This window comes from Crinia signifera, chromosome 4, assembly GCF_055691185.1.
Source record: "Crinia signifera chromosome 4, ASM5569118v1, whole genome shotgun sequence".
Taxonomy (NCBI): domain Eukaryota; kingdom Metazoa; phylum Chordata; class Amphibia; order Anura; family Myobatrachidae; genus Crinia; species Crinia signifera.
Window position 1 is genome coordinate 38,974,298 of NC_139220.1, and position 23,251 is coordinate 38,997,548.

The 23,251-nt window shown below is 43.0% G+C and overlaps 1 protein-coding gene across 1 annotated transcript in view; it reads left to right on the forward strand.

Moving 5' to 3' along the window:
* The window catches only part of ANO2 (anoctamin 2), a 211,343-nt gene that overhangs the window by 175,478 nt on the left and 12,614 nt on the right, over positions 1–23,251 (forward strand). Inside the window, exons 19-22 of the mRNA XM_083181601.1 lie at positions 6,969–7,121; positions 8,682–8,734; positions 14,099–14,280; positions 21,891–21,996. Coding sequence (XP_083037727.1) covers positions 6,969–7,121; positions 8,682–8,734; positions 14,099–14,280; positions 21,891–21,996 — 494 coding nt within the window. The remainder of the gene's footprint in view (positions 1–6,968; positions 7,122–8,681; positions 8,735–14,098; positions 14,281–21,890; positions 21,997–23,251) is intronic.

A 23,251-nucleotide genomic window follows, 5' to 3' on the forward strand; every position in this document is an offset into this window, starting at 1 on the left:
CAGGCACGGAGCCAGGCTGTTTGGCTCCCCAAGCAAAATCTAAATTCACACCCTAGCTTCTATACTTTATAAAGGGACAGTGGGACTGATTGAGTATGGATCGCATATGTTAAACTCATCCTGCAATGTAATTGCAGAAGAAGTTGAATACCAGCCCCTGCCTGCCTAATACCTCCTGCCTGCATACCAACTCCTGTCTGCATACCACCCATGGTCTGCATACCGCCTCCTGCCTATATACACTACCGCCTCCTGCCTGCATAGCACCTCCTGCCTGCAGACCACCTCCTGCCTCCATGCCACCTCCTGCCTGCAAACCACCTCCTGCCAGGCAAACCACCTCCTGCCTGCATACCACCCATGGCCTGCATACTGCCTCCTATCTATATACCACCTCCTGCCTGCATACCGCCTCCTGTCAGCATACCACCTCCTGCCTACATACCACCAATGGCCTGCATACCGCCTCCTACCTATATACCACCTCCTGCCTGCACACCACCTCTTGCCTGCACATCACCCCCTGCCTGCCTACCACCTCCTGCCTGCATACCACCTCCTGCCTGCACACCACCTCCTGCCTGCATACCACCCCTGCCTGCATACCTCCCCCTTTCTGCATACCACCTCCTGCCTGCATACCACCTCCTGCCTGCACACCACCTCCTGCCTGCATACCACCCCTGCCTGCATACCTCCCCCTTTCTGCATACCGCCTCCTGCCTGCATACCACCTCTTGGCTGCATACTACCCTCTGCCTGCATTTGCAATCATAATAAACTCCAATGCGATTGCAGTTCTAGAGGAACATCTCATTCTCAATCATTGGTCGGAACATCTTGACCCTAAGACTGACCTTACTCCGGCTTCCAGTCGCAGGGGGCCTTGTGCAGCCAAGGAAACTGTGTCCTCGACGCAGTCCTTAGCCTCCCTATGCCCAGGAAACGTGGGCAACACCCCACCTGTCTTCCTGAACACTGTCCTCCCCTGCTCCTCCCTGCGAATATGTCTGCCTGTCAATCAATTATGGAACAGCATGAAGAAAGCTGAGTCGAGTCTTTCTAAGGCTTTGGGAGAAGTGTAGTAAAGGCTTGGTTGAAAAACTAGATAAAAAATCTAGCATCTGTCCATATACAGCAGACAAGCTCACAAAGAGCCCAAACAATGTCATGATTCAGAAGTGTGAGTGTATGGATGAATTGGCACTAGCTTTAGTATCTCATCATTGGTTATATCAGCTTCCAGGTTATCTCTCTGCAAAGGGGAAAGACAGGGAATGGTAGCCTCATCTAACTATTTAGACATTAAGGCAAGGTCGTGTGGGGTGGCTTTATAATAATACAGGAGAAAACAATAATCTTGGAAGAGCTCAACAATGTCAGAGGTGTTGGTAAATAAGGTAGAGTAATGAGGAACATCAATGGCTGTCACATGATGTCTACATTTAAAAGATGTAGGTGTATATATACAAACATTGGACCTTATCCTGATTGACTCGAAATTCACAGCCTTGCAATTCCATCAGACACCTTCCGCAGTCCCGGCTGCCCCCCCTCGCACACTTGACTTCCCGCATACCTGCGAATGGATGATTTACATAATCATCCATTCGCAGACGGGGAGAAAGTATTTGATGGTCGCCGACCGTCGAATGATTTCTCTAGCGCTCATAGTCTAAACTGTGGGCGGCCTGTCCGAGGACAGGGTGGGCAGCTGACATCCGGTGATGTCAGCTGCCCGCCCCCTGCACCCGCGTCATGGCGTCATTAACATAAGAACACCCAGCGTTCTCATGGGAACACCCATGAAATGCTGGGCATTCCCATATGCTAATGGGGCTGCCCAGTGCCCCCCGCCCGCTGTGTAGTGCACCGGCAAAGAGAATGTTCCCTGTGTCTGCACATGTGCAGAAATGCATCTGCGCAACACCATCAGTTCTCAGACCCAAAGCAATCAGAATAAGGTCCATAGTTCCTGTTTTATTCCCCCAGCGGAACAGTATAATCAAGATTTGATTAAGCTCGTACCAGAAAACAACAACAACCATCCGGTAATTTGGCAGACTGAATATATTATTAGTATTAGGGTGTGAGATATAATCTTTCACATAAGTCTGCATGGAACATTGTAACTCAGCGTGTTTGGGCATGTTCCATCCTACTACATATGATAAAATAAAACCGCTCGTGACTGCTTTGGATATTTCCCAGAACAAGAAAGGGTTGTCCCAGTGCTCCAAGATTATTAGACGAGAATTCTGCCCATTTCAAATTTAAAAATTTCTGAAATTGTTCAAAAACAAAAAGGTAGACGGGGGAGTGCCAAAAGGAGGGGCGTGCACATATTAAGGGGATATTCAGCGACGCAGACATCGGGCATGAGCACTATATCACCTAAAGAGGTTCTGTGGTATCTGAGAGAAACAATGTAGAGAACAGCAAGGATGGATTAAGGGCATCATGGACCTGTTCATGGGCTTATTATGGGAAGCCTAGGAGGTGTTGTCAGCGGCAGGTCGGCAAGTAGACCCCGTACACTATCACACCTAATGTCTCGCTAAATATGTAGAAGTACAGCAACTGCATCATTTTCATTTCCAAGCGTGTATCTTAGTGATAAAACAATGCGACTACAGTATATGGTATACATGACTCTAGTATATTGTTAGTGACTGAGACTGCATACAACGCAGAACAGGACTTGTACTGGAAAAAAAGCCGTGACGGCTATTCTTCAGAGACTCAGTCGCACACATAGTAGCGCCGCATTGCAAATTAATCGGCACAGTCTCCTCGTGTGTCCTAGTCGTATTGGGTAGAGTCTAATAAGATGCATTTTCAGCAGACAAGGTGGAAAATGGACACCGGATGCAAGAAGATTCTCAAATGACCTGTAGGTGCAAGTGGTTTTTTTTTGGCTTGACTGCATCAAAGACGTATGAGAAGTACACATCTGTACTGTACCTTTTCCCTCTTTTGAGGTTAGGAAACCGAGTCTGTCCTACCAAAATTGAAACAGTTGGGTTGTACAGTATTATTCTGTGAGATAATTCTTTAATTTGTAGCTACTGGTTGCCCTTTGTACATATCCAGTTTTAGAAAAATGAATGCCATAGGTGCTACTGTAACCATCAATTAAGCACAGAAGAAATTATAGGTGAGACCCGGTAACAATCGTCAGTATACTATCTGTGCTTCTACTACCAAATCTAGATCCTCTTAAAGATCTAATCACTGTGAACGTCTGACGCAACAACAGACAGCTAAATAATTATTATGCACAAATAAGTGTGACTCATTGGCATGTAAAATATTTAAAACCTAAAACCATAACTCAACATTGGCAGGTACAGCGTATTAAAGCATATAGAACCCATTCTTAAAAAAAATAGAACCTCTTTTGTTCTGTTCAAACTGTGAACTTGTCAAGTGCTGCCGCTGGCACTATAGCGCGATGCCAAGATCCTGAGCTCTACAAGACAGTCTTAATAAGTGCATGAAATAATCGCACAGGATGCCTGGATTTTCCTCTGTATACTGTATGTGAGGATAGCAAGATTCCAGATTAGGAAATACACTTTTGCTAACCCAAAGTAAGATAAGTGGTTTGCATAACGTTGGCCAGTGCACTGCCTTATGTAGAACATTCCTTAGCGTCTGCCAGCCAAGACTCTTGGTGCCACATTACATTTCATCTCACATGTCGTGGATTTTCTGCCAAAATGATTTACTGACACTCACCGCCAGGCTGCGCCAAGTAGGTTTTTTTTTTTTTTGTCGGCTTTCATATCATTTATTTAATTGTTTCTGTAAATGTCTTTCCACAACCCCTGAGCTAATGGGATTTTTTTTTTAATGTGGAATTTTTTTTTCTGGTCATGGTAATCTGTAAAACAAATCTTGTGCTGGGTACACACTAGGCGATTTGCGGCACCGCCATTGTTAACTGTATCGGCGGCGCCACGGGTGAACGATATAGTGTAAACACATTGATTGATAGCATTACCAAATTGTAACGATATTGTAAAAGTGACATCGTCGGGGCCCCGGCTCCGTTAATGCATTGTTGACTACAGTATATAGTCAACATTGAGCAGTGTGTACAGAAGAAGGGAGGGGGTGTTAACTATGCATGGGAGTGTACATCGTTAACGAGATTGAGGGTACACTACACACAGACTAGACCATATGCATGATATATTAACATTATCGGTATTGTGCGTATCGTTAACGATATATTGTTCAGTGTGTAATAGCATTAGATTTAATGCTAAATCTTTGATTAAAGCCAATCAGTGATGATTTCATTGTACATATAATTTTACAAATATTAGCATGTCAATATATATATAATACAATGTAATAGTCAGTTGCGAAATAATTGTGTGTTCTACCGTTTGCACTGGCTGGATGTTTAATATAAACATCCATTTGCAGACTATGTGAAAACACCCACATCATTCATTGGTTTTCCGAGTGCACGCATATCTAAAGAGACTCTCAGGTCACCTTAGATATGCATGCAAATTCGCCAGGAAGTGGGCGGGCAGCTGACATCTGGTGATGTCAGCTGCTCACCCCCGGCACCCACATCACTGACCGATTACCATGGGAACGCCCATGAAACGCTGGGCATTCCCATGGGTGCGACTATCCGCCGCCTCCCCACATCCGCAGTCTTCGGTGCGTGTGCCCGGCGTACTGTCTGTTCAACATCGGTCCCCGTGATGCGAATGAACGAGAATAACCTTCAGGATACAGTATTTAGAAATAATTCATTAGATGAACTGAATATAGGGCAGATGGAAATTTAGAACCCAAAGGGAAAACACACATATCCCCACTCAATGCTTTTTCTATAGGGAAAATTCACAACTTTGATGCATTATTTCTGAACAACGTGACAGCTAACAAATTGTGCGATCTTATTGCACATCTATATCCTACACCCTATTGATTGATACCTTAACCTTCTAAGTCAGTGTTGTTGTTGTCACAACATAACTGCTTAGGGCCCATGCGTTTTGAGTTCTCTGAATTCTAGACATTTGGAACCTGAAGACATGTTCGTACTTCTTGTTCTTATTGTTATCTTATTTCCCCTTTGTATTTATTTTCATTCTCATTCTCCCCTTTTTTTACGCTGATGTTTTATTTTATTTTCCTTTTTCTTTTCCTTTTTTTGTTTGGTGATTGCAGATCTAAAATATTTGTGGTACTGTCTTAGCCGCATAAGTAAATAGATAACATAACTGTGGCTTTAACTAGTAAATTACACATTTCAGGTCATCGGGGACAGGGGTGACTCCATGAGAGGTTTGTTTTGCTGTATTTATATCAACATACAAAAATCAGAAAAAAAACATGAATCCATCCATGTCATATGGGCGGTACACTTCTTGTATGAATAATAGGAATATATACGAAATCCCGGCGGTCAGAATCCCAACGTTCAAAATCCCAATACCGGAATCCCGACCGCCAAAATCCCGACAAGGGGGGACATGGATCCCCCCCCCCCCTTGCGGGCTTTTTCTCCTCTATGGGTGTCCTGGACACCCACGGAGGGAGAAAGTGTCGGGATTTCGTCGGTCGGGATTTCGTCGGTCGGGATTCCGGCGTCGGGATTTTGAACGCCGGGATTCCGAACACCAGGGTTTCAACTGCATCCCAAATAATAAGTATTGTTATCATGTACATCTTCATTGTCTATCTATCTATCTATCTAAATAAAAGGCTAACGACTCTTCACCTCTATGAGAAGTACTGCCAGTGACCACTAAAGGCCACACGATGGATCAAATTACTCCTTTGTGTGCTAAAAGATCTCATAACAAAAAGTGAAAGGAATCAACAAATGTATAAACCTAAAATTTAAATATATATATTTTAAATTTTATTTTTCCTCTTTGTAAAAACTAAAGAAAATTGAACTATTGAACTAATCTGAAACTTTAATTCTAAAAATTAGTAGAAAAATACTTATGTAGGGACAGATGTAATGAGGAGGGATGCCGGCTGACCTCAAGGTTTTCTTAAAGGAGCAATCATTTACTGTACAATGCAAAACCATAATGTGTCAATGACTGCCTCTTTAAAACAAACCTTAGAGTTGGGTCGGCATCCAGGACGACCGCCGGACTAGCACGGCATTACATCCTGTCCTCTATATAATTTTGGCAATCCTTCTACTGCACCTTGAATAGAATACTTACTAAATATCCTGGCATTCCACCTGCTAGCTAGAACTTCAGACAGCTCCAAACAGGGAACATTAATTATGGTCATTTTGCATATAGGAAGTAGCGGTGCATTCCAACTGCATTCTTCATAATGGATAAAGAACGAATGTAGGACTGCTGGTGGTGGGGGCTGGGGCAGGGGTGAAGAGTGGGACAGGGGGGTGACACTTCCCATTGGGTGTCGTGTGCTCTGCTGTCTCTTATTTGTAAATTAAAAAATATTTAGAAAAATGTGGAGTCAATATTAAGTAAAAATGTGGAGTTTGGGTTAGTCTAAATGGACAAATTATGTTTACAGATGAACAAATTTCAGGACACAATGAAGATAAAAACAGAATATGGGATGATTACATAATGATGACCACATAGATGGTATTAATGATAGTAATTTTCATAATAATTATTGTGTTATTATAAATAACAATATGATTATTAGTGTGCTTGTAATAACATTAAATCTCTATTTGTCTGATTAAATCACTGCTAGTGGAGAAACGCGTGAGCTGTATCTTAAGGTTTCCATTTTTTTAATACTTTTTAAATGTGCTAGAAAACAAATCTATAGAAAATTATGATTTAGATTTGGTTGCCTGGACTCGGATGTTGCATGAAAACTTCAGGTTACAGCCTAATCCCGCAGGGATTTATTCGACTGGTGCATTCCTAATTTTAAAATAAAATGTTTGCATGTACTGAATATATTTCTTCTCTCTTTGTTCTGTTTAGTCATCCAGTTTGGGTTTGTCACCCTGTTTGTGGCATCTTTTCCTCTGGCGCCCCTATTTGCTCTGCTCAACAACATTATCGAAGTAAGGCTTGATGCGAGAAAGTTTGTGGCCGAGTTAAGAAGACCTGATGCTGTTCGAGCTAAAGATATAGGTATTGCAAATAATTAAATGTGTCCATCAAAAAATAAGAATAAAACTTCTTGTTACAATATACAACCTGTTAGCATATTGGCTAGCTTTATTGCTCTGCCCTTTAACTCCTCAGTATGGGGTGGTTATCAATACTATGGAGGTTATTTACTAACAGCCCGTTTCCGATGGAGGTGGTCTGCGCATGCGAGGATATGCACATGTGCAGAGCCCCTGAGTGAACGCCTTTGGCAAGTATCACACTCGCCGAGGCATTCGCACTAATGGGGTGGACGGGGGCGTCAGCGCCGGCCTGTATTTGGAAAACTGCAGCTGACCTTTATTTCTGAAGGGGAGAGAAATCATTTGATGGTCGGTTTTGAGCTTTCAGTTCCATCACAGTTGAACAGAATTCTGGAATTGGTTCTGTTGTGCTTGCATGGCCCCCATGAAGAATTAGAAGAGTCTTCAGTAAGAATGGATAGCACAACACTGGACCCCTTCATCGCCAAGCCCCATAGCAGTTGTATTGGCCATCACATAGGGCCTGATTGAGAGCTTTACTCTAACCCAATGGTTTTGTAAGCATGCCAAGGCCAGAGTCTGCAATTTCTGGTACAGATTTCCTGGCCGTTGGTGTCCATACAGAAGATCCAAAGCTACACCTTCAGATACACCAGCAGATCACTGCAGCTGCAAGAAGTAATCTATTTTATATATATATATATATATATATATATATATATATATATATATATATATATGATATCTCCTGATACTTTTACATATTTTCACACAGCAACTGCATTCAAAGACACAGGTGCTGTGCATTCTGGGTTAATCTTGATCTGTTGCATAATTACGCAGCTGCAAAAAGTTGAGCAGGTGTAATTTTTGAAAATGGTGCAGGAAGTCTATGTTGTCATATATGCCCTTATATAAAATAAGGTTTATACAGCAATGTTGTTTAATGACAGGAAAATGATTAACATTTCACAGCCAAAATATTAGAAATTGTTCAAAGAGAACCCTTTGAGAATTGTTCTTAGTGAACTTAGCACTTTATTACTAAAGGTTGATTTTCATTGATTGAAGAAAGATAAAAAATCAATCTAGACCAATGTTTCTGTTTCAGGGGCTATAACAGAAATGTATTAACATTTAAACATTGATATAAAAAATTGTCTGTTCGCTCTTTATTTGTACTCTATTTTTGTTATTTATTCAATGTTATGCCAAGTTGTGTCTCCCTGTACTGTTCCTTTGTACGGCGCTGCGAAACACTCGTGGCCCCTTATAAATAAAATTATAATAATAAATAATAATAATATTTGTGTTTAATGTTGTGTACACCAGCTGATGCCAGCACCCTGCTGAGTCCCAGTGCCCGCCAATATCGAAATCGATATGAGCGGCCTCCAATCGGCCCGTGTGTACACACCTTTTAGACCTTTTAGACCAACACCGATTTAGATGATTATAATCGTTTAAAAAAAAAAAATGATGCTAGTTAACCTTTAGTAAATAAACCCCTTGGTGAACAACTAATTAGGCTTTTTTTTTTTTTGCTATTGTTTTGCAGGAATTTGGTACAATATTTTGAGTGGAATTGGTAAATTTTCAGTCATCATAAATGTAAGTATGTCATTGGCTTTGAAAGAATATTTTAATATATTTTACTGTGTATTTGCATAAGTTTAAGGGTAACTTTTCATCAGATTCTTCCCGGGAGCACAATTTTAATTTGTAATTACTGGAGCTGCCGACATTTAAATTTTAGGAGTGAAATTTGAACACCTGGTAATTTATAAGGATTAAATCTAATTAATGCATGCTTATGATTATCTTAATGAAGGTTACTAGGTATATTCATTTTAAATTAAACATGATAATTGTCTCTTGAGATTTAAGGGTAAAATAATATAAACCCAAATTAACTGATGCTGTTATCATAGTTAGAACAGCTGCAAAATGTGTCTCCGCCGTTGCATTTAAAATGACTGCTGTGCTTTAAATTATTGACAGAATCATGGAACTTCTATTGGAACTTTTATTAGTGACGGGACACGTATGCAAATTTTTGGTCTCTCCTTACAGGCTGTAGGGGGTGTGGTTACACCATCTTGGAGATGTGGCTGGAACTCCCTATATGCTTCAACCCCCTTAACTTCACTGACTACTCATGGGCTATTTATGATTGAATAATGAGATTTCTGTCTGCAATTCTTACTGCAATACGCTTTGAACTACTTATTGTGATTATTCGTGTTCTATGTATTGAACACCCTTAGTGTAATGAACAGAAATCTTCATCTGGACAGACATTTCAAGTTCTCCAAAAAAGACAGACATAAAAGTGCCCTCAAACATTCAAAACAAACAAATAAACCATATCGGCCCTTATTCTGATCTGTGCGGAAATTCCCGCATTCTTACGGAGCGGTCCGCACGCCACGGTGTTTTTCCGCATGCGGCCATCGTCCGTAGAAACGCCCACGTGTCCTCCGCATTCGGACGGACTCACTCTTTAAGAACAGGGCGTGTTTACGGACGACATACAAACCATGCGTGTGCGGGAGAAACACTCCGATTCGGCACGGTATTACAGAGTATTACAGAGTATGCTCGGGAATACCGCATCCGAACGGGAGCCAAGCGGTGCTACCGCACGTAAGCGGAGGATTTCCGCCAAACAACCCACTATGAAGTATCTTCTGCAATACATCACATGACCCACTTATTCAATTACCTACCCTCATAAAAAACAGCTTATTTGGAATTGGAATCAATTAGATTCCAATATATCCTTACAAGCATGCCTAACACATGCATAGCACACATTAACCCTTACAGCAATGTAAGAGCAATGGTTTCTATTAAAGCACTGACAAGCGGCCTATTAGTGAGTAATGAGTAAAGGAGTAGATTCTATTGGGTTCAGGTGTTAATGGTTGTAGTCATTAGGCGTACGTTCGCCTACCGCATGAACGAGTGGTGTCCGCAAAGCAATAGTACACTTGTGGACACCGCACATTTCTGCCCTTTTTGATCGCGTGCATTCGGAGTGGTTTCCGAATGTACGCCCCCCAACATAAGTGTACTCCCCCGTGTCCGCCCATGTTTCCGCCCCGTTTTGCCCACTTTGAAACTACGCCCATGTGTCATTCCGCATGACGCCCATAATACGCCCCTATTTCCCGAATGATAGCGGTGAACAGTTCTGGACGGTCTTTGTCCGAACTGGTACCGAGTCAAGGCGTGGCACATGCGCGTAGCGTTCTCCACGCATGCGCAGACGCCGTAAAGACGCAATCCGTAAGAACGCGGTAAAGTCCGCATCAATCAGAATAAGGGCCATAGTCAGGAGTTATGGTGCAAGAACACAAATATAACATCCCTTGGAAGATCATACAGATTCGCTGTTGTGGCCACCATTCTCTCATTGATTGATAAGAAACAAGCAGTCCTCAATAATCTCCAAAAGAACAAATAGAGCAAAATCGTCTAATACTGATAATATACAATACATAGAAAGCTATGGGGACTCCTATCCAACTTTGTGGTCTACACCATAGGTGGTTCTGAGTGGTTCTGCCCACACAAAACCACTTCGTTTCAATCCCACCATGCAGGAAAAATGCAAATAGTGTAATACTACAAACTTATTTATAAAGATAACAACATACATTTGGATAAAATACAGAGCGTTACACAATGGAGGGTAGACGCAAAGTAGTAGTAGTAGTAGTAGTACGTTTATTTATAAGGCGCCACAAAGTGTCCGCAGCGTACAAAGACAGTGATGGAGTAACATCAGGTGTCCTAGGTGTTCTTACAATATAGGCCCTTATTCTGATTGAGTCGGATGGCTGCGTGTTCGGTTGGATCACCGATGTATTGTGTTTGCGCATGTGCAGAGGTGTTTCTGTGCATGTGCGAACGCCACGCATGTCTGAATACGGTGTGAATTCCGTACAGAAAACGATCGGTCGGTACAATCCGAGCAGGGGGTGGAGAGGGGCGTGAAGGGCTGTTTGGCTCATTACCATATGCGTACACCCCGCGTTTCATGGGCGTTCCCATGAAAATGCAGGGCGTACGTTTGGTAATCCGGCCGTGACACACATGTTGGGGGGCGGACAGCTAAAATAGCCAGATGTCAGCTGCCCACCCATATTCCTGCTTTTGCACGGAGAAATGTCAGAGTGGTCTGGAGCACTCGGAGCTGTCTGACCGCTCGGTCAATCATTCAATGGTCGGTGACCATCGGAGGATGGGGGAGGTTCCCACAGATGGGGGATTTGTTCACATGAAACATTCACTCGCGGTCCCTTCCCTCAGCATCTTACCACATTCGGACGGTGTGAGCGATCCGTACGGTAGGCGGGGCTAAAAACACTCGGTGGCCGTCTGAAAATACGCATTCGTCCGAGTCAACTAGAATAAGGGCTATAGAGTCCAATTGTTCAACAGATGATCCTCCTCGCCAACATGTTTCAATACAGGAGTATATTTTTCAAGAGATGAGGAGGATGTGTATGGGGTAACTATTTATACCATTCCCAATCATGTACATAGCATCCCCAATACTAGACATGGATGACCTAAACTGAATTCTGTATAATACATCACACAATAAAATCCAGTCCACCAAGTCTATTTCTGATTGTTAAACAAGTCTGTTTTGATTCTCAACTGTAAGTAATGTCAAAAGATGTCTGCTAGAAATAGAGGCTTCTCTCCAGCTATACAGGGGGAGGGGGCTCTATTTTTGGATAGTCTTTTGATTAATAGTCTTGGTCTTCATCTTTGAGTCCTATAGCAGCATGGCAGTGGCCATATTCCCCATGTTCATAAACTCAGATTGCATAGAGCCACGCTATAATCTTAAAAATGAGCCTTAAACTTATTTAAAAAAATAAAACACATTTAAAAGTGGAGTACAGTATGAGGGAGGAGTCACAATAATCTGTTTAAAGTTTTATATGTGAGATAGTTTCCCATACACATCCTCCTCATGCCTAGAAAAAGATACTTGTATATTGAAATGCATTGATTGGCTTCTACCTTGAGGCTGCTGTGTAAGAACATGTGGGAATGCCTGATGTTTACGCCATCATTCGCAACCTTTGCGTCTACCCTCCATTGTGTTGTATAATTACCTCACCAACAGCTGTGCAGGTAGTGAGTGCTGAAAAATTACCCTCCCACTATATGTACAGTTAGTAAGTGCTGTATAGTCATCCTTTTAACAAATGTAAAGTTAGTGTGTGCTGTAAAGTCATTGTTCCAACAAATGTACAGTTAGTGAGTGCTGTCTAATTATCCTTCCAACAATAGGTAAGTTAGTGAGTCACCCCTATCCAAACTTAATGAGCACAGTAAAGTCACCATCCCAATATCTGTACAATTAGAGAATGGTGTAGAGTCATTATCCCTACACCTGTACAGTTAGTGAGTGCTGTAAAATCACCCTCTCATTTTCTGTACAGTAACCCTCCCAACATCTAAACAGTTAGTGAGTGCTGTATAATTACCCTCCCAACATTTAGTAAGTGCTTTATAGTTGCCCTCCCAACAAATGTGGAGTTAGTGAGTGCTGTTTAATTACCCTCCCAACATATGTAAAGTTAGAGAGTGCTGTATAGTCACACTGTCCAAAAATCTGTACAAGAGTGGTGCATAGACACCATCCTAACATCTGTACAATTTGAGAATGCTGTAGTCATCCTCCCAACACCTGTGCAGTTAGTGAATGCTTTATAGTCACCCTCCCATTATCTGTACAATTAGGGCCAGATGTATCAAGTTTCAAAACATGATACAGTAGAGTGATAAACAACCAGTCAATCAGCTCCTACTGTACCTATCATTTTTCAAACCAAGACTGTACCATGACAGTTAGGCTGCCTGTTTATCACTCTCCATTTGATGTGTACAGTTAGTGAGTGCTGTATAGTCACCCTCCCATTATCTATACAGTTAGTGAGTGCTGCATAGTCATCCTCCCATTATTTGTATAGTTAGTGAGTGTGGTATAGTCACCCTCCTAGTATCTGTACAGTTAGTGAGTGCTGTATAATCACCCTCCCATTATCTATAGTTAGTGAGTGCGGTATAGTCACCCACCCATTATCTGTACAGTTAGTGAGTGTTGTATAGTCACCCTCCCATTATCTGTACAGTTAGTGAGTGTTGTATAGTCACCCTCCCATTATCTGTATAGTTAGTGAGTTTAGTATAGTCACCCTCCCATTATCTGTACAGTTAGTTAGTGCAGTATAGTTGCCCTCCCATTATCTGTACAGTTAGTGAGTGCTGCATAGTCACCCTCCCATAATCTGTATAGTTAGTGAGCACTGTATAGTCACTCTCCCATTATCTGTATAGTTAGTGAGTGCTGTATAGTCACCCTCCCATTATCTGTACAGTTAGTGAGTGCTGCATAGTCACCCTCCCATTATCTGTATAGTTAGTGAGTGCTGTATAGTCACCCTCCCATTATCTGTACAGTTAGTGAGTGCTGCATAGTCACCCTCCCATTATCTGTATAGTTAGTGAGCGCTGTATAGTCACCCTCCCATTATCTGTACAGTTAGTGAGTGCTGTATGGACACCCTCCCATTATCTGTATAGTTAGTGAGTGCTGTATAGTCACTCTCCCATTATCTGTACAGTTAGTGAGCGCTGTATATTCACCCTCCCATTATCTGTACAGTTAGTGAGTGCTGCATAGTCACCCTCCTACTAAGTGTACAGTTAGTGAATGCGGTATAGTCACCCTCCCATTATCTTTACAGTTAGTGGGTGCTGTGTAGTCACCCTCCTACTATGTGTACAGTTAGTGAGTGCTGTATATCTACCTCTCCAGCTTCTATACAGTTACCGAGCCCTGTCAGTGACCTTCACATTATCTGTACAGTTAGTGAATATAAAGTGAATGGTTTTTGCAAGAATTGATGAGTAACTGTCTTTACTGGGTTGTTTCCCTGTCTCCAGGCATTTGTTATAGCTGTCACATCAGACTTCATCCCACGTCTTGTGTATCAGTATATGTACAGTCAAAATGGAACCATGCATGGCTTCATCAATCATACCCTCTCATACTTCAATGTCAGCGACCTAAAGCCTGGGACCCAGCCACAAAACTCATATTTTGCACAGGATGTAGTTTTCTGCAGGTAATGTCTGTAACTGGAGTACCACCCAACTATGTATTGTTGCAAGAGGTAATAACAGCTAGAAAATAAATTCAAGTATCTATAGTTATAATTACGCAGCAGCAATAATAAGGGAGAGGACACACCATGTTGCCAGGAATGGGGGTGAGTATGGGGGCTTTATGGATCAATTGTGGGGATTTTCGGGACAGAGCAGATGGAAAAGTGGGTGCACAGACAGAACAGAGCAGGTGGAAAGGTGGATGTATGGACAGGACAGAGCAGGTGGAAAGGTGGGTGCACAGACAGGACAGAGCAGGTGGAAAGGTGGATGCACAGACAGGACAGAGCTGGTGGAAAGGTGGGTGCACAGACAGGACAGAGCAGGTGGAAAGGTGGGTGCATGGACAGGATAGATCAGGTGGAAAGGTGGGTGCACGGACAGGACAGAGGAAGTGGACATGTGGGTGCATGGACAGGACAGATCAGGTGGAATGGTGGGTGCACAGACAGGACAGTGCAGGTGGAAAGGTGGGTGCACTGACAGTACAGAGCAGGTGGAAAGGTGGGTGCATGGACAGGACAGAGTAGGTGGAAAGTTGGGTGCACGGACAGGACAGAGTAATAGAAATGGGGCATGGTTGCGCATAATAGGAGCAGAGCAGCAGATAGAGGGGGCCCATCTGCTTCCAGGTAATGTACATACATGGCCATGTACCAGTACTTACTGACAGGGAAGGATACAGAGGATCCCTCACAGAAAATATCACAGGCGCCTACTGCCTTTAAATCACAGCTGAGGTAGGAGGTGGCGCACACTCTCACATACAGGGCAGTGGCTGCTGCATTCCTACTGAAACAGTGTTATAGAAAGTATTAGCCGGGCCACTCATAGGAGCTAAGTAGGATGCTCCTGTCTCCCAGCATGTCTCTATATAGTCTTACACAGTAAAGAAATAGATACCCCTAAACATTCTCAATAGTGATCTTGGTATATTTTTGCACCTGAGCCCACCACTCAAAAGTTCCATCACCGATGTCCCCCCAAAACTGCTGTTTACGGTAGAAGTTAAAATGTTTTGATAAATATAAATATGCACTGTCAGCTGGCCGGCATCTCCTGTTGTGTGTATTTGTGATAATGGTTTTCCTTCAAAAGAAGTAATGGGGAAAAATGAAAAGTATCTCCACTGATATATGATCTGAATATTCACAGTGCAGGTTGATCCCGGACTGGCCCACAGGGGTAACCTCTAACCTCTGGTGGACTCCATTGCGCCCCCCCCCCCCATGCCACCTGGAGGCCCACCTCCACCGCTAGAGATCAAGTTCCAGAAAGTGCACTGGCCACACCCTCTCTGGAGACACACCCCTAAACACAGGCCCATTTAAATGCATTCCCCGGTGGGCCCCCAGTCCGATGCTAGTTCCTGTCTTTGGAGAGACTATTACATCACTGTGATTGTGTACTATATTAACCCCTTGGTTACAAACTAATTTGTGCAAAATATCATTAAGAAAGGCGCTTGCATTCTGACCTACGGTCGATATCCAGTATCCACCCTGGCAAGCAGGACTCAACAGTCATCCACATTGTTTCCTAAAGCGAGCAGTACACTGTATGACTAATTTACAGGGGCAGCTAATCTGCTTTAAGTCTTGACTACAATAAAATAAAGAGGAAGCCCAAACATTTGTTTTCTAATCCCTTTTAATAGGATTCCAAGTAATTCCAGATCATTCAGTGTGTGGCTGACAAATCTATCATTTTAATTAAGTTTGAAGTGATGGAATATGCAGATACTTCTATAATTAACTTCAAGTCTAAATTGTTCCACGGGACGCCGCCTGTTTCTGCGGACCACGTGACCAGTCTTCTACACCTTCTTTAATTAAAGTAGCGCTACAATAATACATCTGACTCAATTCCTCCAGGATACAGCAAATAAGACACACTATTAAAACCATCTGTTGAAGAACTATGGCTCGGAGTCACTTCTCCGTGTTGAGCACATTTCATTTGAAAGTAACTCCCAAATAATATCATGTTAACAGTCATTTTCTACGGAGTACAACTGGGATTTCCATGAAAGCCCGGCTGGTATGTGGTTCCATAAAGGCAAAATAACCCCATTATTTGTAGCATTTTTTTTTTTACCATCAATGGGTAACTGTAGTCAAAAATGATTTTGCCCTAATAAAAATCATAATGCCGGGGCACACTGTTTGAAATAAGGTTTCTGCATGAAATCACCTGTTGAAACAAGAGAAACACACTGTTGCTGCAATTTGATAGTTAGCCTTAACTTTCCTTAGCACAGGGAGAGGGTTTTGGCATTTTAGATCTACAATGTCTAGGTCTACGGGCATAAGGTCAACCACTATAGGTCGACAGGGTCAGAAGATCGACATGAGTTTTTCCTGGTTTTTTTTTGTGTCTGTGTCGAGTCCGGATACCCAGATTGAGTATCACTTATCCAAAATGCTCGGGACCAAAAGCATTTTGGATAAGGGATTATTGCGGATTTCGGAATATATATATATTTTTTTCATACTTACCTGGTCCCCTGGCAGTGCACCGGCGGTTCCCCGACATCCACTGTGTCCCCTGGCGTCCGCGGCGGCCTTAGGATTCCTCTCCAGCAGCATCCACGATCCCAAGGATGCATTGTGAGGGTGCACCAGTGACATCATCGGTGCTCCTGCACAACACCAACAAAAACAACCTATGGTTTTCAGAATATTTTAGATATGGGATTTCCAAATAAGGGATACCCAACCTGTATCATCTTAAACTATGTATTGTAAGTTTTATATAAAATCAAGCATCTACAGTATGTTTATAAGAAGCATTAATACTACTATTACTATCACTACTCCTGCTACCAGAGGTACTAATAGACAGAGGCGTAACTAATATTGTGGCGCCCCCCCCGCCCAAAAATTACCTTACCCCTCCTCATGCCGCCGCCGGCCCCGCATTCAGTCCGGCACCGCAGATAGCCTCCGGGCTCCGTCTCCTGCAGTAATGAAAAATGACACGACAAAATGGCTGCCCCCGTACAGCAGACAGTTTTTTTAGGGATGTTAGAGGAGGCGGCAGCCTCCTCTAGCATCCGTAAAAACTGTCTGCTATTAGGGGGCAGCCATTTTGTCGTGACATTTTTCATTACTGCAGGAGACGGAGCCCGGAGGCTATCTGCGGTGCTGGACTGAATGCGGTGGAGGCGGCATGCGGAGGGGTAGGGGGGGTCTGACCAGAGTGCCCGGGCACCGGGGGCGCCCCGCTGGCGCTTACTCCCCCAAGCAGCCGCGGTGGCTTCCTTACGGTAGCTACGCCTCTGCTAATAGAGGAGGGGCCCTGTTAGCAGACTCAGATTGGGACTCCTCCTCTCCAGCCGGGCAATAGACTCTGGCATTGTGCAGAGTGTGACAAAGTGTAGGTCTGGACACACCCCTGTCCCCTCCTTTCTAAGAAGCCCTGTTCTTTTCAGGCTGACAATGTCCTCTCTAACGATTGGCCAGGTCCCTGTGTGGTGACTGGTAACACTTAGAGAGAGATGTACTACTGTAAGCCTTGAAAAGTGATAAAATGGAGAATGATAAACCAACAGCCAATCAGCTCCTATTTGTTATTTTTCAAACGCAGCCTGTGACATGGCAGTAAGGAGGTGATTTATCACTCTCCATTGTATCACTTTTAAAGCTTAGTACATCTGACCCTAAAGCTTGGTCCCCTATAACTGTATTCCTAGTTGGGCCCCCTTCATGTCAATACAGTTATTAGTCATTTTGCAAAGGAGTTAATTTGCTTTAATTGGACAGGGCCATGTTTGACCCTGTATACAATTACAGTACATTACTTTTGTCCTAAATAGGAGTTTTCTGCCGAGAATTCAGTTGTCTCTGACAGGACGTTGGATATAAGTATTAAATACATATTTTTAAATATCAGCTCAATGGTTACAGAACATACAGTGTCTTTCCCTCACATTACTCTTTTTGTGTCAGGGTCTTCCCTTTTGTCCTTTTTCTATGAAAGCAAATGGAAATCTAATGAATGGACCAAACGAGTCGGGTGGAAAATTCATTTTTAAAACATGAATCCTTTGGAAATTGTCCTCCTGCGCTTTATCATCTTCATCCAGCCGCTGATATATATATATTTTTTTCATCTCCTTCTTTGGCATCCTGTTCACGGTGTCTGTCTGTGATGTTAATCTGTTCTTTGATTTATTTGACGTGAACTATTTTGGCAACATTTAAATGAAATGTAAAAAAAATAAAAAATCCAAAATCATTTGTGCAATACGTTTTTAAGTTCACGTGTAGAAAATAGGTTACAAAAAAGAAGTTTCCATGCCAGAGAAGGCTGTTCTAGACATTAGCTGACTGCTAGAACACCACTGTCTGAAATATCTTTAAAGTTTATTAGCAGCTGTCATGTTTATTGAGATGGATAATTGCATTTACCTGGTGCACCGTCATGCTTGGAATGACTGACATCTAGTTTAGACAAGAACTGTCCTGCTTGTTTAAGCTTCCAACCCAAACTGGCATTTAAATTCAAGCTAAATTAATTTCTGCATTTTGTTTTTTAATTCAGCTTACAGCAGCCAAGGCGATTCTTCACAGGAATGTCTTTTTTTTTCTATATAACTGCTGTGTTATTATTTTCGAAAAAAAAAATTTAGGGTGAAGAGTTGCGTAATAAACATTTGGGTTATGTAATATACACATACTCAACAACAAACTCATATCAGGGGCACTAAAAGGGACGGAGCTCTCTTCCAGAAGAAGAAGACACAATAAATACATTTAAAATGCGGTTGGACAAACATTTATTGGAAAAAAACATCAAGTAGTACAACCAATAATCAGAATTTGCCCAAAGTTACCATAATAAAATAAACAACTTAAATGGGGAAATAACATCTAGACCCTATAATTGGGTCTATGTAACGTTATTGCTGGTAGGAATTGAGGAGCGTCAAAGAATTACTTTGCGGTCAAAAGTATTATATTCCTTTGGATTGGATTGTAGTTACATTGTTTTATGCAAGATGGTCATAGGAAATTTGAATTAGTCTTAAAGCACATTAAGCAAAGTGCTATAGATCTTTTACTGTCCCCAGTGCTGTAGTCATAATTGCCTGGAGTCCTGTCAAGTCAAAATGGACTAATAAGTGATTGGGGGGGGGGGGGAATATACCACGGTGGAAAATTCTTCCATTCGATTGTTATTATTGTTATCGTACTTTGTAGACTATGGGGTATATTCAGTTAAAGTTGGATAAATTCCAAAATGCTTCTGTCGGAATGGATCTATTCAATTGTGCATCCAAATCTAACTGCAGAATTTGAGCCAAATCCGACTGTTTAGCTGCTGCTGCTCATCCGGCACCATCCTCCCAGTGCTGCTGATGCTCACCCGGTCCCGGCAAGCATTAGTGGCGGGAGAGCGGCACCAGGAGAGGAGCAGTAGCAGTAGCACTGCTGATGCTGCTCACCCAATGCTGTCCTCCCCACCTCATCTTCTCAACCCAACTTTTTTTTTAAGTAGAATCGAGATTGTAGGAAACAGGCCAAAACCTGTCGAATTTGACGTTTTCTGACAAACGGTAGTTTACGACTTTAATTTATTAGACCCCATGTTTGGCCAACATTTGTTTATGCCGTAATAGTTATATAGGGTGAAATGTCGCTGAGAATAACATTATTTTTGCATCTGTGATAGCTTCCATTCTACCATACTTTCAACATATGGAATACTCCTCTGAATCGCTTATTCACAGCTCCGTAAAACGAGGGCTAACAACTTTCATTGTTTGAGAAAACGTCTTCTCAAGTAGGAAGATAAAATTGAAGATATACTGTAGGCATGTTAATGGTTTGTGTAAAATCAACTTAAAATGAATTTGAAGATTGGCCGATACAAAATAAACTATTATAAAAAGCAACTAATTAGACGTTTAGGGGAGTATTCAATGTAGGGTCACGGCTGTCGAGCTGGCTCAACAGCCATCACCCTGGACCCTTCTCGGTCAGCTCAACAGAAAAATCACTGCCGCTGTGAAACTACACAAGTACCGCTTGGCAATTCCCGCCTGCTTGTGAAGTCGGGCTCATTCTGTGAGATCCCCTGCTCAATGCTGTCGAGGAAGACAGCATTGAATAGGGCCCGGCGGCCATCTCCCCCGATTTCTTACCAAATCTCTCACTTTCTAAATCTCTCATCCTATTACATTTCGCCCATACTGTCATTTTGTTAAACCAATTAGCCATTTATACTATTCTCCATGGGAAAAAGAAAGGTCCATAGATCCCAAGTAATCTGTGATAATACCGTGACTTTAGACTTCCATCACAACCAGGCCTTGGGTACACAAGAATCCCATTGACACTCTTCTCCAGGACTGAACACCAGGAGAATAGTCATTCACATAAATGTGATGTACTGTATCGTATGCTATCCTGACTCCCTACCCTTGGGAGGGGTCCATCACAAATATCATACATGCAGCACGTATGATCTCTGGGTCCGATCTGATGCACCCTGGACTGCGTATCGGATCGGATCCGTCTGAATCGGGTGCAATCAGGCCCAAATCAGACAAGTGTATGGGGGTCTTAACATATCATGTCCCCAGTAGTTCCAGCTACATATCATGTCCCCAGTAGTGCCAGTTCCATATCATGCCCTAGTAGTACCAGTTCCATATGATGTCCCCAGCAGTGCCAGCTTCAGATGTCCCCAGTAGTGCCAGTTCCATATCATGTCCCAGTAGTGCCAGTTACAGATGTCCCCAGTAGCGCCAGTTATATATCATGTACCCAGAAGTGCCAGTTACAGATGTCAAAATAGTGCCAGTTCCATATCATATCCCCAGTAGTGTCAGTTACATATCATGTCCCCAGTAGTGCCAGTTACAGATGTCTCAGTAGTGCCAGTTACTTATCATGTCCCCAGTAGTGCCAGTTACAGATGTCCCCAGAAAAAATGAAAACGATGGTTATCGGAATAATTAGGATAACAGATAAGGATAACGGATTAGGAATACTCAACCTGTATACAATAATAGCCTATTTCCACACTGCCATGCACCATGCCTAGGTACTGTAAATTCTCACCATCTGTGTATAAAGCTCAGAGTGCTGATTCCCAGTGAGAACAGACTTGGCAGCCGTCCCTATTTTCTACTGATTTTTCAGAATCAAGCTCGGAATTCATTCATATTTGTATCATATTCTAAACTAGTGTTTTTCAACCACTGTGCCGTGGGACACTAGTGTGCCTTGAGCTGTTCTCAAGTGTGCCCTCAGATCTGGAGATGCCCAAACCAGTTTACAGCCACCACCAGTTTAACTGTTATTTACTGGTCTCCTCTTTTCATGTAAAGGGCCAATGTATTTTATTTTTGTTACCTGTGGGGACCAGTGTGATTGTTTTTTTTTTATATGGGGGCCAATAGGTTTGGGTTTTTTCCTGTAGGGGACCAATGTGTTTTGCCCTGTGGGAATCTCATGGTGTGCCTTGGCAATTTTAAAAGCTATTTAGTGTGCCGCAAGGTAAAAAGGTTGAAAATCACTGCTCTAAATCCTATGATCACTTTGCTTATCTTTCTCTACAGATATAAAGATTACCGTGAGCCTCCGTGGTCCCCAAATTCATATGATTTTTCCAAACAGTACTGGACAGTCCTCGCTGTGCGACTGGCTTTCGTAATTCTATTCCAGGTAAGTGTGATTATCAGTGGTGTAGCTAGGTGCCACGGTGCCCGGAGCAAGGGCATGTTTCGCGCATCCCCCCCCCCCCCCGATTTGTAGTAGGCTCTTGCGTGGCGAAAAGGGGACGCGGCCTAACATTATACCACACATCGTAATGCCCACTGCACATAAAGCCACATGCTGTAATGCCAATTACGCATAAGGTCACACACGATACCCATTACATACTATATAACACACCGTAATGCCCATTACATACTATATATCAAACCGTAATGCCCATCACATACTATATAACACACCGTAATGCCCATTACATACTATATAACACACCATAATGCCCATTACATGTTATATAGTATTACACACAAGGAAAGGGGACTAGCACTGACTTAGTATTTTATTCTCCTCTTCTCCCTCTACACCACCTCTCTGGGCACCCTCATCAGCTCCTATGGTTTTCATTACCACCTTTATGCTGATGATACCCTAATCTATCTCTCCTCCCCCGACTTATCCCCATCACTCCTGTCCAAGGTCTCCGAATGCCTTACGGCCATCTCAGCCTGGATGACCCAACGCTTCCTGAAACTAAACATGGCTAAAACTGAACTTCTAATCTTCCATCCCCCGAACATCACCTCTTCTCCCACTATCTACATCAGCATTGGTGAAACCGAGATCACGTCCACCGACCAAACGCGCTGCCTCGGTGTCATCATTGACTCCTCCCTCTCTTTCACCCCCCACATTCGTGCTCTCTCACAGTCTTGCCGCTTTCACCTACACAACATCTCACGCATCAGACCATTCCTCTCCACTGACACGACCAAAATTCTCATTCACTCTCTTGTCATCTCCCGCCTTGACTACTGCAACATCCTTCTCTCTGGCCTACCTCTCACCCGCCTCGCACCTCTCCAATCCTTTCTTAACGCTGCTGCTAGGCTCAACTTCCTCTCCCGCCGCTCTACCTCCGCCTCCCCCCTCTGTCTATCTCTTCACTGGCTCCCCATTCCTTTCCGAGTTCTCTTTAAACTCCTCACCACCACCACCTACAAGGCTCTCTCCTCCTCCACAGCTCCCTACCTCTCTTCACTGATCTATCCACATTCCCTCCCGTCCTCTTCGCTCCATCGCTGACCGCCGACTGAGCTCTCACCTAATCACCTCCTCCCACTCCCGTGTCCAAGACTTCTCTCGCGCTGCCCCCCTGCACTGGAACAACCTCCCGCCACCCATCAGGCTATCGGATTCCCTTACC